We start from the raw sequence: 15,912 nt of genomic DNA on the forward strand, positions 1-15,912 counted from the left end.
CAAGGCAGAGGGTGGCCATGTCTCACTTTCTTGGCCTTCTTGGCATAACTTTCTGAGAATCTGGGGAGGCCCAGCAGCCTGAGGGCCCATCAAGGGGACAAATGCATAGTGGAATAAAAGTTAGGAGATCTTCTAAGAATTTGAGAAACTCATGGAAAGAATTGGAATGACAATTTGAGCAGTTTCATGTAGTGAAGATTTTTTAATTTAATTTTTTATTGAGGATTGGAGCCAGGGCTTTTACACTGAGCTACATCAAGCTAAACTGTCAGGCAGGACTTAGTGGTCCTCCCGTCTGAGCCTCCTAGAGTGCTGGGAATATAGGTTTATACCAACCATGCCTGACTTGGTTGGGAAAATTATGCTGGAACTGAACTTAATTCTCAAATGAATGACTTGATTTGGGGTGCTGTTTCCCATTATCATCACCCTGCATTAGCTAGGGAGTGTCGGCACTGATTCTTTATTAAGCTTTCTGATTCTCTCACAATGACTGAATACAGCTGTGCACCTTCTGCACAGAGGATGGAAATCAAGAACCGAGTTCTAGTGAAACAGCTAGAAGCTTTAAATTATTCATAAGTCTGGGAGTAGCTGTAAAACTATTAACTTCCTAAGTGTCCCATCTCTTCAACATCATCTTTAAAAAATTTTTCACTTCCTTTCTCCAGGTATCTTTTCTTGTTCCTGAGACAAAATACTCAGTGCCCAAAACTAAGGAAGGAAAAGTTTATTTACCTCATAGTTTGTGGAGATTTAGTATATAATCAGCTGGTTCCAAGGCAGGATGGGATGGCAGAGAGGCAACAGTTCAAGGCTGCGGAAAACTGCAGAAGCAATAAGAGTGAAAAGGAGAGGAGTGCAAGAAGGAAGCAAGCCTCCTTTCCTCCCTTATATTGTATATAGGCTGCCCTTTAGGGCAGATGTAGCACTCACAATCCCAATCGAAGCACTGGACAATGAATCAATCACAAACTCTAGATTCAGTCACCTCCCCAAAGCCTTCACCTCCCATGACTGCATGAGGCTTTGGGGGGACATCCAGATGCAAACCATAATACCAGATGACATCAACCCTGTAGGTCCTGTAGCCCAGGAATACTGCAGATTTCCACTATACATCCAGAGGATGGATCCCATTGACTCTGCTCCATGTTTGGCCCAGAGAAAGCAGTCCTCAGGGCAAGGTGACCAAGGCTGGCCTGTGATATTGTATCAGATACTGAAGGAATCCTGGAAGTGTACAGGACAGTGTGTAGTTTTTTCTTCATGTCATAGGTTGCTGGCTTAAATTTTTAATTTTAGTTTTCTTTCTTGAGTTTTAATTGCATTTTGTTGGGAGCTTTATCTTCCACTGGGGAACCTCCCTAGCTGGTTCATTTTTATCCCTCTCTTTCCTGAATGTGTAAAGGGCTGAGGGATACTTCACTGCCTTTCTGGGCTGTCCTGGCTGACCCGGCCTAGGTGACATTTTCTTTTCATTCTTTTCTGACATGTAGTGCTATGGATTGAATCTTTATTCCCAAACCTTTTTTATGTTCTAATCTATGGACTGGGGGTTTAGCTCAGCGGTACGTGTCTAGCAAACATGAAGTCGTGAGTTTGATCCCCGCTACCAAAAAACAGAAACAAAAAAACAAAAACCCCACGATATTCTAATCTATTTTTATTTTGAGACAGAATCTTTCTAAGTTGTCCTTACTTTCCTTGAACTTGCATTGCTTTTTCCTCAGCCTCCTAAATCACTGGGATTACATCTGTGTATTACCATACCAGGCTTTTGGGGACATTTTTTGGTATATAAATTGGAATATAAGGTATTGAATTCTGACTTTTTTCCTCTTTGTTAAACTAGTTTATGAAGGAATAAAAATACATTGAATTCTATAGTTAATGAATTTCCTATATTTGGAAAGAACCAATGTTATATATGAAAGTATGGACAGCTATTTTGAAGAGAATGAGAGACATTACGACAGCCATTAGTGACTTTCCTATTGTCTGGTTTTGAAGACCTAAAACGCCTTCCTCATTCTGTTCAGATCAGTTTTATACTATGCTGTTTTGTATCAATTCTCTGTATGTGAAGACATAGACAACTGTTTGGAAGAAAACAAGACATAGTATGATAGATAGTGAAGATCTCAGGTCATCTAGCTTTGAAATTTATATCTCTTACAGTGCTTTCTTATGTCCTATTTTGTTCTGTTTTGTTGTGTTTAACTTTACCCCCTTTAAAATAAACAAACAAGAACCAGTGTCATAAACTAGGGCATTTTTAGGGACCCTGGAAGAAGTCTGATAGTAGTGAAGTGACTTATTGAGCTCTAAGTTTGTGTGAATTGTGCTGCTCCTTGCTGACACAGCATTCCCTGAGCACTTACCTGAGTCAGTGACCAGGTAACTAACTCATCCAACGTTTTGGCAGACCCACGAGGTAGACTCTTGTATTCCCCAATCCCAGAGACGAGGCTCAAAGCATTAGGTCTTTTTGTGGGTTGCTAAGAGGCCAGGGCTGGCTCAAGGGTTCATTCTCATGCCATTGCCATGTGCGGTGCATATTTTATAGATGGTCTCTGGAACCTCTGCATTTTAGAGGTGATAAGCTGCATACTTCGAGTTTAATCCCAATGGCGTTAGATAGATTTTTGGCTCAGTCCTAGGTTGTGATTTTGAAATGGTGCAAACTCTGCCAGCTCCAGTGCCAGAGGCCCATGGGACAGTTTGCAGATCTCTGTCCCTGACCCTAAAGGCTGAGCCCTGCTGTCCTTCTCTGTTAACCTTTTCTCACCTTCCTGCTCATCTTGGGCTTTAAAATGACTTTACCATCAACTGTCACTTTATCCACTAACACATCCCTGTCTGTTTCACTCATCCTGGGAAGTGGCCAATTCTGGGAAAATGAGGGTATCCCACCTCGAGACCTGCCTTATAAGGAAGGACCTGAGGTATCACATGAAGTCTGATGGGTCCCATTGGGTACTTGGGACTTGGCATGACCTGTACAGAACTAAGTACTTTTGCTGGGGGCAGAGATGGTGCCTGCAGCACTGGGGTAAAAGCATGGCACTTGAGGTGCTGTTCTCCTTGTTGCCTCAGTGGAAGAGAGAGGGATGTATTAGTGGATAAAGTGACAGTTGATGGTAAAGTCATTTTAAAGCCCAAGAGTATTACTTTTTATGGTAATCAGGAATTTAGGTATATTTTGAAAGGCAGGTGACAATTAAATACTAAACTGTAGTTGAAATGACTGTGGAAGCTGGAGCAGAACCCTTTTGCAGTGTTAGCTTAGATTTGGGCAGCCGTCCTGACCAGGAGCATCAGGATCAAAGCAACTTAGTATATAAGTGAATGTGTGGTGGAATTTTGCAGTATTCCTGGCAGCTGCATTCCCTGAGTACAGAGTTGATGTCACCTGCAGAAAGGAAGTGGAAGTGGTTTTTTAAATATGCAGAGTTAAAGAGATAGGACATTTAATAGATAAATGGTTTTACATAGTTATTCCCAGACTTATGAATAATTTAAAGCTTCCAGCTGTCCCTTGCTAGAACTCTCTTGTTGATTTTCATCCTCTTGCTTCTTGCAAAGGATCATTGTGCTCATAACACCACAGTTCTGTATGTGGGCTGTTAGGAAACCTTTATCTAATAGACTCTGGCCTTATTACCACGTGGCCTTACTAGGGCATTTCTTTTGAAGTAGCAGAACATAATGTTATTCTCACTAGCTCATCCATGATTTTAACTATTCATCTCCCTGTTTATTTGTTGCTTTGGTCATAGTTTCTGGGTGAGTAATGAGGACCTGAGGAGGTTTAGGGGAATTAAGAAAATTAGGGCAGTTGTGGAAAAAGATGGTTACATTTCCTAAACATTGACTACACCATTGCACAAACACTTGTGTACCTTCCTGATTTCATGTGGCCAACCATGGCTTACTGTAGAATCCCACTTGAGACAAATGACATGTACATAGTAGGGCACCAGGCTCAGCAGTCTAAGTCTGTGCTCATCCTTAGCACTGACAGATACCCCTGCATTGAATTCCCCTGGGTGTCCATGAGGCCTATAGTCAAAAATACTTTCGGGGGTCCCAGGGTTGCCCTCCAAGAAACATCTATCCTCCAATAATGCCTTTCTATTTTGTCATCTTCAGAGTAGTTGCCTCTGCTCTTAGACTTGATACTATCAAGCATACCAAATTCAAATAAAATCAGTCAAGACAATGGTCTAACAAACCAGCTTCAAATAAGTCACAGTAAGACAAAGTAAGTCATAGTAAGTCAGTGTAAGTAATACAGGGCTTTAGTTTAAGTTAATAGGAAATTAAGGAGAGTTACCATAGGGGCTGGGGATTTAGCTCAGTGGCATAAGCACCTGCCTTGCAAGCAGGCAGTCCTGAGTTCGATCCCCGGTACTCATAAAAAAAAAAAAAGGATAGTTACCATACTATAGCCTGCTGTTTTTGGGATAGCTGTCTGTGCCCTCAAATCTAGTATGAGTAGACAGACCGGAACAAAATATAATCAAACTAAACAGAACGATAAGACTAATGTGGTTTTTAAATCCTGATACACTATTAATAATGTCCTTTGCCTTCCTTTTTTAGGCAGTTCCTCCCCTTTCCCTTTCTCAGGGTGCTTTGTATATTTTGGGTCCCACTAACCCCTTCAGTTTTTAGATTAGGGGTCAACCCATTATCTGTCTGAGTGATGCTGAACCTTTTTACCCCTGAGCTTGATCTTGAGCTGTACTCTTTTACTTACTGAAGCCGCAAGGTTTTCCTTCCTTCTAGCTGAGTAGTTCTGCACTGCACAAAAGTGTCACGACTTTCTAACATATCTGCAGCTGCTGGATGAGTTGTCCCTATTTCCTCTGGTTCCCTGTCACATAGAGCATCGTTTTCTCATCTTTGACTTTCAGTTTATTAACCCTCTGTCAGGTTGAGTATATTTCCTATTCAGAGCATCTTGATGGATCCTGCCTCCTAATCTACTCTGTCTGTGTTTCTTTTTGTTAGTGTATCAAGGCTATCTATATTAGAGATTATAGCCCACCTTCTGTGCCTCATCTCTGCTATTCTATTTTTCTGCTATTATTTGTCCAATTTTCTCCTTTATTCCACTGTCCGTCCTGTTCATTGAGGCCTCTCTGCCACTGTTGCTGGAATCCTGGTATTTTTTTCCATCTCTAGAATGTCCTTCAGTATTTTTTGTAGGGTTGGATTGGTAGCCATGAACTTCCACATTCCTCCTTGTCTTGGAAACATCTTGTTTCTCCATTAATTTTGAGAGAGTTCTTCAGGGTACATCAATCTGGGTTGGAGGTTATTTTCTTTCCAGGCATGGACTACTTCCCCCAGGCTCTTCTTGATTTGAGAGTTTGTGTTGAGAAGTCTGTCATTATTTTGATGAGTTTTCCTGTATAGGTGATCTGCTTCTTTTCACTGACCGCTTTTAATATTCTGTTCTTGTTGTGGATTTCTGGGATCTTGATTATTATATGTCTGGGTGTAGATCTGTTTTGGTTGTAGTTGGTTGGAGTTCTGTATGCTTCATTTATCTGAATATCATTTCTTTTTCCTATGCTTGGGAAGTTTTCCTTAATTATTCCTGTGAATAGCCTTTGTAATTCATTTTTGTTTACCCCTGCTTCTTCGCTCACATTTTTTATTCTTAAGTTATAGATCCTCTTGTTGTCTTCTAGCCTTTGAATTGTTACTTCCTGGTTCCTTGTTATTTTTAATAGGTCTTTTCTTTCATGATCACACACCATAAATCTCTCTTCAAGTTTCAAAAGGCTAGCTTCAGTGTCTGTCAAGTCATTTTGCCAGCTTTCAATGGAGTTTTTAATTTCCTGGTAATCTCTTTGGATCTGTTTCATGTATTCTAGATTTTGCTTATATTCTTCACCAAAAGTTTCTCTTCCTTTTCTGGGTTCCTCCATGCTTCCATCTGTGTCTTCTTGAGAGGGGCTTAGCATTTCTTTTATTAATCTTTTTATATCTTTTTTTTTTTTTTTTTTTTTTTTTTTGTCTTTTTGAGACAAGGTCTCTACACAGTTCAGGCTGATCTTGGGCTCACTTTGTATCCCAGGCTGGTCTTGAACTTGCAACCATTGGCCTGACTCAGGCCTCCCAAGTGCTGGGATTACAGGAGTACACCACCACGCCTGGCCCAATATTTTTATATCTTGCCTCATTTGGGTTAGAATTTCAGTTTCAAGTTCATCTATGAGGTCACGAAGGTATTTCTTTATGTCCGCTAATGTTGTGGCCAATATTGCGTGATTGCTGCACTGATTCTCTTCTATATTTACCTCTCCTGAGCTTATTTTCCCAGGATCAGCAGCTGGTGGTTTTTTCTTGTTTCTTTCTCTTGTCATGTTTCTCGTTTCTTTCAGAAACCAGAATGGTAGAGGTCCCTGGCCCTCTCCATATTGCTTATGGTTTTTCCGAAGTGTGCTGGGTGGGGTTTTGCTGTCTTCTCCAGTTTGCTGTTATCTGAGGTGCGTGCAGGGACTGTGGGCTGGCCCCTCTCCTCTGAGCCAGTCAACCAGCAAGTGCCTTCAGCAACTTAGCCTGTATTTTGTGGACGTCACAGGGTCGGGACAGTTTCGTCCCTGGCTATTGGATCCCGACTAGGGGTGTGACTCAGCCCAAGCAGATCCCACAAGTCTGCTCTGGGCCAGGGGCAGCTGACTGATGCCACCGAGACTCCAGGCTCAGGCCTTGTTCTGCCCAACTCCAATATGTCTTCCTGCTGGCCATACCCACCGCGGGACCCAATTTCCAGCACTCACCAAGAATTAATGCAGCTCTCCACCTTGGCTCCACTCCACACTGCGCCACATCCTCCCACCAAGGGCCCAGGACTCACCAACTCCCGTTATCGGCAGCCACAGCCTTGAATTGTCTGACTCCAATCGTCAGACTCCACGGTGCGCCCAGCACAGCGGTCTCAGTGAGCACATCCGGCTCCAGCTCTCCACCTGTGTTTTTCTTTCCTCTTCCTATTTTTTTTTTTTCCTTCAGTTTCCTCCTGGATCGCAAGAATCCCTCTTCTATTGTTTGGCCTCCTCCATGTTGTCAAATTCCAATGTCTGAGCTGTTTTTCCACGAGAGGCTCTCCACCCAGCTACCTAGCAAGCCGCCATCTTCTCTGTTAACTCTCCTTATGTTTTCTTACTCTGTCATTTACTGATTTGGTTTTGGGTCTTCTAGGAAAAGTCTGCTGAAAAGGAGGGCCATGGACTTGATCACCTGTACAGCCATCCTGCCCTTGCTCTTTGGCTGTCTGGGCATCTTCGGTCTCTTCCGGTTGCTGCAGTGGATTCGCATGAAGGCCTACCTGAGGAATGCTGTGGTAGTGGTCACGGGCGCCACCTCAGGCCTGGGGAGAGGTGGGTCAGCGGTCAGTACTGTTGGGTGTGGAGAGCACGCCAGACAGGATGGATGCTGGCTGGTCCAGAACTACAGGACATGCAAACAGGCTGCCATTGTCCTTGGGTCTAGCTGGAAAAATGTAGAGCCTTACACACAATGAGAAATGGCCCTGATTCTCAAAGTGGAGAGGTGAAAGCAAGTAAAGAGTCTGTTGAAGGGAAGCTAACTTAGCTCTGGCTGCTTCCTGAGCCGTCAACGATTTGATGTAAAATCTGATTTTCAAATGTGGGCAACTAATTTAAAAAGCATTTTTACCTTGGTGAGGACCAAATGAGCATACTGTTTCCTGGATTCAGCTAGCACCTCCAGCCTTGCATGTCCTTAAAATATATCTTCTCCACACTTTCCTCTTCCCTTTCCCTTCCTGGGCTCTGCAGGGTCAGAGACGGGATAATTGAAGCCTCAGCTGTTCTTTACCAGATTCCCCAGGTTAGGTACATTCCCCTTCATGACACCTTGCGCTTTTGAGGCCTGCTAGCACACAGACCTGGGTCAGTCAAACCCCTGGCCCTACCTTGTCTGGAAGTCCATACAGTACACTGCAGAGCTGTCATGGACTCTGGCAGCCAAGGCAAAGGGCACATGGTGTAACGTCGCCACCCTCTTTCCTGCGTCTCTGCACACACATCATAATGGCACCACCCACACTTAAGTGCACTTCCAGAGAAGAGGCTGAGCAGCTCTGGCAGTGTTATAGTCCACCTGCCACTGCATGTTTAGGTTGGTGCTGGCATGGCTGGTGTCCTCTTGAGTGTCTGCTAAGAGCCAGGCTCTGGGCCAAGTGCTGGGCAGACAAATGACAGCCAGGGTCCCGGGACCTAGGGAGCATGGCTTTGTGATACAGTTTTTGGCTAACGTGTGAGGTCTTGTGTTCCATCCCTAGCACTGCAATAACAACAGAAAACTAAAAATATTAAAGACAGGTTCCTTCTCTTAAGAAGGTCACAGTTTGCTGGAAAAAGGCAAAGATTTAACAGTACTCCTGTAGTTGTAGAGTTTCCAATCAGGTCTGGTAGGGGAAATCTCAGTTCTATGTGCTGGCTTATGGTAAGCACTAAAAGTGCGTGATCTTACTAAATTCTAACACTTAAGGTTCAGAGGTTTGACTTTTGCCCTAGGACCGTAGTGGCAAATCTATGGCACCTGTGCTACAGTGCGCTATTTATTATCATCAAACACTCTAAAAGATTTACCATCACTACCCAGAAAGCACAAAACTAAAAATCAAACCCATCTCTCTCTGACTTGAAAACTCATTTTTATTTTTTGAGAGAGGGTCTTGCTATACAGTTTAGGCAGTCATCGAACTCACTGTGTAGACCAGACCATCCTAGAACTCATAGTGAGCCTCCTGTTTCAGCCTCCAGAGTGCTGGGATTATAGGCATGTGCTATCATGCCTGGCCAGAACTCAATTTTAAAGCCTCACCTGGGGAGAGATGGCCCTGCAAAGGTGTGGCCAGGAAGGAAGCAGCATGGTAGCAAAGGGATGTTGGATGAAATCAAAGAAGCAGACAGAGCCTTGTCTGTGGAGTAAGATGCTGCACAGGACTCAGAGAGCCCAGGAGGACCTTACAGGCTGTGTGGGCTTATTTGTACACTATAGTGGCTGTTGGGTGAGGTCTTCAGGGGTAAACCCTGAGTCTGTCACTGGATATCCAGACGTTTGAAGGACAGCTGCCTCCTGGCCCTTTGCCATTGGCGGGTCCTCTGACCTTACTCAGCTTATATAAATAGGATAGTCACAGCTGCTTCTTGATCTCAGAGAAAGCAATTTTAAAAAGTCCTTGAAGAATGAGAGCTGCCTCGTGTGAAGTCACCAGGGAGTTGCAGGTGTCTCCATATGTGGATGTTTCAGGAAGATGCTGACCTCTTCATTATTCTGCATCGCCTTTAAACCCCAAGACTGTGAACATAATAGGAAATGTAATTGAGAAAACCAGGCCTGTACATGTAATACATGATGTTAGGCCTTTCCTGGGTCTCAGCCACTCTGTTTATAGTCTGCCTCATACAGCATTTTAAGGACAGGAGTCCTTCCATCCACATAAAGTGAGAACAGACAGACTCTGAATGGTTATCTCAAGTGTTACAGACACTCACAACTCATGCCACCAAGGCTGTGCTGCATTGCCTGACTTCCTTGAGGTGCATACCCATATTGCCCTCAGTGGCTCTGCTTGCCGTGGCATTACTGTACTCTGGGGGCCAGGGGCTTTGTGATGAGTCTTCAGACAGCTTTCCTGTTTCTCCTATCTTTTCTGGTACTTAGTGCATTTAAGTTACATAGAGTTTATTCTTGTAGAATATTCTACAAGAACAATAGTACTGTTGACCAGCCGTAGAATGTTCTGGGTGCTTGCTTCAGCCAGGCTGAAGCACATGGCTGTGCACAGCTGTTCTGATTTATAGCCCAGGCATGCTAGCAGCAGGGGGGACGCCACTGTAACCCTAGATAACTGCCACCTTGAAACTGTTAGCCTTTCCCCCTTGGCTCTCTTTGCCTTCTGCATCAGCTTTTTCATTTCTCTCATGCCCTACAGAAACTTTAATTTCCTCCCCATTTGGCTTTACTAAGAAGCATGGCTTACGTGGAATTTGGGTGATCATCTTCCGGAAACTGTTTATATACCAGCATTCCTTCCAACCTTCAGTTCTTTGTGTCTACTCCTTTTGGTGGCATCTCACAAAATATCCTATGTTTAGTCAAGACAGGACAAAGTAAATTGAGGAAGCCAACAGGGCCTAAGGTTCTTAATCTTTGGGAATAATTCATTCCCAAACTAAACCAGATGACCAATTCTAGCCTGGGTGTCTGGCATGGCCTTTTGCTGCTTTGCTGAGGATATACTGTGGCCAGACCAGGCCAGGCTACATAGACATAGGCAGGAACAGACTTCTCATGTCATCTGCTTAGTCTCTCCTAAGGGTGTGAGAGAGGGAAGTACAGGATGGTGCGCGGGATGAGCAGGGTGGGGGAAGAGGTGGTGGTGGTACTGCTACAGCTACAGAGAGGCCTTCTTGCCTGAAGACAGGCAGGCATCATAGTACCTTCTTCCCATGATGCCTCAGGCCTGAGTCCTGAAAGACACTGGAATTTGGACCCCTTTCCTGTTAACCATGTAGATTTAAGGAAACTTGACACTTGTGTGAGGGAAGGAATATTCAGATCTGATTCACACTGCCTATGCCTTCTGACCCTGTCCCCTCCCAGCCAAGTACATGATAACCCTGATCCCTCACTAAGCCCATGCAGCATGGCTTCCAGAGATGGAATTACTCTGTAGGGCAGGCCTGGCCCTTCTAGGAGCAGGAGGACTAAGAAGCCACTTGACCTTTTGGACCTGTAAAATTTGGTCCAGGACCATACTGTGGCCCACTGGTCAATCAAGGCCTTCTCTTGTGCATTTGTGGAGACCAGCCCTCAGGTGAGGACCTTATACCCAAATGCAAAAGCCTTCATCTGCAATTTTAAGACTGTTTTAAAAGGTAGTTTAGAAATACATAAATATTAGTAAGTAGTAAAACAAGCACTATTACAAACAGTACTTTTTATCTGCCCAGAACCATAGATTTGTTGCATTAATTTATTCAATCTCACAGTTCTTCCTGAACTAGTCATTATTTTTATGTGCATCTTAAAGAAGAGAAAAGGTAAAAAAAAATTTACTGATCATCATAGAAACAGTAAGCAAGGGAAGTCAGAGTTGACACAGGAAGTTCCTTTTTTGGACCACGATGCTTCACTGCTTTTCAGTAGCTGAAAGTTTTTAGGGCACTGATCAGTTAGCTGGGACATATTTAGCGGTAAAGCAAGCAGGAGACATCCCCCTGGGAATCCCCCCCCCACACACACACACATTAAAAGCTCCATCCTCCTAGGTCTCTCCTCTCCTCCTTCCCTTCCGCACCCCCACCCCTAGTTTTCCCTTGGCCTCCCCACACTCTACAGCATTTTGCTGCCTGACCCCTAGTACCAGATTAGCAAAGCCTTTGACCTTCCACTTTCTGTGCTAGCATCCTTTGCCCCTGGCTCCTTGGGTACTATACATATTTTGTTCCCTCTTCCTAGAGGACTCTCTGGGAAACAGCTCCCTCAGGACTGCAGTGTGGTGACAGCCAGCCCTGCCTGTCCCTCTCTGGGATGTGTTCCTTGCCTGCCCATTGGGAGTATCACTTGCGAAGCTTCGTCACCTTTGAAAATGAAGGTTATGCTCTGGGTAGTTCAGGGTTAAATCCTGGGAAAGTCCTCAGCATCATATGGCACACATTTGCCTGCACTCTCCTCTTTGCCTTGTGAATATCTGTCACACCTTCTGTCATTCCTCTGCACGGGAGCCCTACCTTGGTCCCTTAAATCTTAGCTCCACACTGGTCCGCAGCACTCACGAACCGTGGGGGTTGCATGAAAAGATAGTCGTGAACTGTGCAATGTTGGGAGTCTTCAAACTGCACTGGAAAGGAATAGCACTGGTTATCTTCAGCTGTCACGATTCTTTTCTCTTCCCTTAGAATGCGCCAAAGCCTTCTATGCTGCTGGTGCTAAGCTGGTGTTGTGTGGCCGGAATGTGGAGGCCCTCGAGGAACTCGCCCAAGAGCTCATGGCCTCTCATTCCCCACAGGTAAGCTGGCATAGTGTCCTGGGGAAGTGCTGCAGTCTGCCTCCACAGACCCCTGAAGAGCCAGTGTTCTGTACCTGGGTGTCCTCTTGGTCCTGCTGTACCATGTTAGGCAGCAGGGTTCCACATGAAGGGGACGGTAGTCCATGTGTGGCTGCCAACTAGCTGTGAGGAAGTCCCCTCTGTGAGAATGCTCTTCCACTCTTTACCTGCTAATCTCTGCTCACTTTGAGGAGAGGTTGGCATGCCTAAAGTTTTAACTGTCTTAAAAATCTACATATTTATCATTTAAATTATTGGTAAATGTAAAATTCATAGATATTAAATGCATTAATAATGTGGATAAAAATTACCCCATCTCTACCTGAAACTTTTATAACATTCTCAACAAAAATTCTGTACCCATTAAACAAGGACTCCTGCCCCAGCACCTGGAAAACTGTCTTCCACTTTCCTTATCTAGGAATTTGCCTACTCTAGGAACCTTGTGTAAGAGGAATCACACAGTATTTGCCTTTTTGTGACTGCCTTATTTCACCTAGAAAAATGTCTTCAGATTTCATCCGTGCTATACTGTGTATCCTCTCCTTCCTGAATAAGATGCTGTTATCGGGGATCTGGGTATGTAGCTCAGTGGCACAAATACCTGCTTGGCAAGTCGTGTGTTCGATCCCTAGTACCTAAAAAAAAAAAGATGCCGTTATATATGTAGACTGTGTGCTTGTTTATCGTGCATCTGTGTGAACACCTGGCTTATTTCTACTTTTTGACTATTATGAATAATCCTACTATGAGTATTGGTGTACGAAATATTTGATTCCTCCCTCCTTCCTCCCATACTGGGGATTGAACTCAGGGAACATTGAGACCTTTTCTCTTAAAAAAAAAAAAATCAGTTGAAGACAACATATTGCTAAGTTGCTCAGGTTCACCTCAGAAACTTACTCTTCTGCCTTGGCCTCCCAAGTAGCAAAGATTACAGGCATGTACCACTGTGTCCAACCTTTTATTGTCTTCAGTTTTTTTTTAGCCTCTGAAAGGTTAACAGTAATGACTTCACTTTAACTGATTTTAGTTATTTAGTTATTTACATCTTTTTTCTTTCTAAGTTAGCTCATATTTTTCAATTTTGCTGGTGTTTCTTTCTTCCTTTTTTTTTTAAAGAGCCAACTGTTGGTTCCATTGATGTTCTCTGTTGTCAGTTTTTCACCTGTCTAATCTGTTATTTTCTTCCTCTGCTAGCTTTAAAAATGTCCAGTGCACACCTGAGAAGAATGTGTTCAGTTCTTGTTGGATGGAGAGTTCCTTGTATCTGTCAGGCCTCATTGGATTATAGTGTTGTGAAAGTCTTCTGTTTGCTTATTGATCTTCTATCTGGTTGTTTCTCCCACTTTTGAAAATAGATGCGTTAGCTTTTCATCAGTATGAAAAAAGAACTGAGAAAATCAACTTCAAAGAAAGAAAAGTTTACTTTGACTCAGTTTCAGGCAGCACATAGTGGAGGGCGCAGTGTGAAGAGAACTGCTCACCTCAGGGTGTTGGTCAGGCAAGGTGAGGGAGGCCCTGTGACCTCACTGCTTTTTACTAGGCCCCACCTTTGCAAGGTTCCATGGTCTGCCATTATAGTGCTGTGGTCCGAGGACCAACCCTTTAGCTGAAGGACCTTTGAGGGATATTTAAAATCAAACCATACCAGTAGGGTATTGAAGTATCAAAATATTGTTTCTTCTTAGTAGCAGGGCCTGTCACTAGCAACGTAAATATTTATAATTTATTGTATTTTCTGTTGTAATGAACTTTTAATGTTATATAATATCCTTTGTGACTCTTTGATTTAAAGTCTGTTTTGTCTGATATTAGTATACTCCTCCCAGCTCTTTGGTTACCATTTGCATGGACTATCTTTTTTCATTCTTTTATTTTATACCTATTTGTGTTTTTTAAGACAAGATCTCATTATTTCAAACTGACCTCAAATTCATGATGATCCTCCTGACTCAGCCTCATGAGTTCTGAGATTACAAGTATGTGCTACCATGCCTGGCTAACATGAGCCTTTTATAGATAGCATATAGTTGGGTCATTTTTTAAAAGTCCTTTCTGACAATCTCTGTCATTTGATTGGAGTTTAATCTGTTTGCACCTGAAGTAATTACCGGTGAGATACCTACTGGTATTTTGTTCTGTTTTAGCTTTTTTTTGGTCCCTATTATAGATGTCCCCCAAAGTCTTATGTGCTTGTAGGCAGGGCTTTTGGGGGGTGATTGGATGGGGGAGGTGACATTCATCAGTAGACTAGTCTATTGATGAGTTACAACTAAATGTGATGCTGGGAGGTGAAGCCAGGTTGGAGCGGGTGGGTCACTGGGCGGTGCCCTGATGGGTACAGCTCCCTCCCTTCTTCCTTGATCTCTCCCTGCTTCCCCATCATGCCGCAAGCTGTTTCTCCTGTGACGCCCTTCTTTCATATCGCCCTGCCTTGGAGCCAGCCAACTACAGACTGAAACCTCTACAAACTGTGAACCAAAATAAATCTTTCTTTCTTTAATTTCTGGGTGTTGCATATTGTGTCCCAGAAATGAAAGAAGACAGCCCTTCATTTCTTCTTTTCCAGGCTTCTTTGATGTTTATTTACTGTTTTATAGTGAAACACTTTCATTCCCTTCTCATATCTTTATGTGTATATTTTCTTTGTAGTTACCATGGGGATTAGTTTTTTTTTTTCTTTGAGACAGGTTTTACTGTGTAGTTCAGGCTGGCCTTGAACTATGTAACCCAAGTGAGTCTCGAACTTACAGTGGCCCTCCTGCCTCAGCACCACCACACCTAGCTGTCATAGGAATTATATTTAGTATATTTAGTATAACACTGATTTAAATTTATGTCATCTTCAGTAGCATACAAAAGCTGCCCTCTATGTAGTCCCCCCTTTCTGGTATTCATAGTGTTTGCCTGGTAACATAAATTATAAATCAACAAAAAGTTGATTTATAAACCAAAGTTATACCAATAATAGCCATTATAATTGCCCATATATTACTTGAGAACTTTATTTCTCCCCTTGACTTTAAGTTACCATCCAACTACTTTTCATTTCAAACTTGAAGGATTCCCCTTAGGATTTCTTGCAGAATTATATAACAGTAAAAAAAACTCTCTGAAGGGAACCTTTTATCTTTTTTGGTACCAGGAATCAAACTTGGGACCTTTCACTTGCCAGGCAGGCCCTCAGCTTTATCTAGCAATGTCTTAATTTCTCTCTCAGTTTTGAGTAACAGTTGTATAGATGTATACTTCTTGGTTGATACTGCTTTTCTTTTTATCACTTTGAATGTATCAGTCCCCTGCCTTTTGGTCTTTCTGACCAGAAGTCACTTTATAATGAGGACCCTTTTATGTGAAGAATTGCTTTTCTCTTTCTGTTTTCAAAGTCAAAGTCCCTTTGACTTTCAATGGTTTGATTATAATTTGTCTCATTTTGGTTCCGAGTTTATTCAACTTGGCATTGTGTTTTTTGAATGTATAGATTCATGTTTCTCATCAAGTCTGGGAGGTGATTGGCCATTGTTACAATATTCTCTGTCTCTCTCTGTCTCCTACCCTTTCCTTCTCAGAAATCTGCAGGATATGTGTTGGTGATAAACTGCAGTAATTTTGGTATATCTCTTATCTATCTCTTACATATCTCTTAGACATGCTGTTTACTTTTCTTCATTCAGATTTGATGATTTCAGTTTTCTATAAGTTAACTAATTCTTCAGTGTGCTCGTTTACTTTCCCCTGTATATCTTCCGTATATCTTATTTATTATACTTTTCAGCTCTAGAATTTTGAATAATTTTTTATTTATA

The 15,912-nt window shown here is 42.9% G+C and overlaps 1 protein-coding gene across 2 annotated transcripts in view; it reads left to right on the top strand.

Annotated features, from left to right (window-relative positions):
- Dhrs7b (dehydrogenase/reductase 7B) overlaps positions 1–15,912 on the top strand; it is a 48,564-nt gene that overhangs the window by 24,669 nt on the left and 7,983 nt on the right. The window contains exons 3-4 of one of the 2 annotated variants that reach the window (XM_005001955.3): positions 7,222–7,400; positions 11,955–12,064. In XM_005001955.3, coding sequence (XP_005002012.1) covers positions 7,222–7,400; positions 11,955–12,064 — 289 coding nt within the window. Of the gene's footprint in view, positions 1–7,221; positions 7,412–11,954; positions 12,065–15,912 lie in introns of both variants that reach the window. The other variant, XM_063242273.1, reaches the window with a different exon arrangement.

Source organism: Cavia porcellus, unplaced genomic scaffold, assembly GCF_034190915.1.
Source record: "Cavia porcellus strain 051 isolate PalLab524CR breed Dunkin Hartley unplaced genomic scaffold, mCavPor4.1 scaffold_32, whole genome shotgun sequence".
In the NCBI taxonomy this organism is placed as follows: Eukaryota; Metazoa; Chordata; class Mammalia; order Rodentia; family Caviidae; genus Cavia; species Cavia porcellus.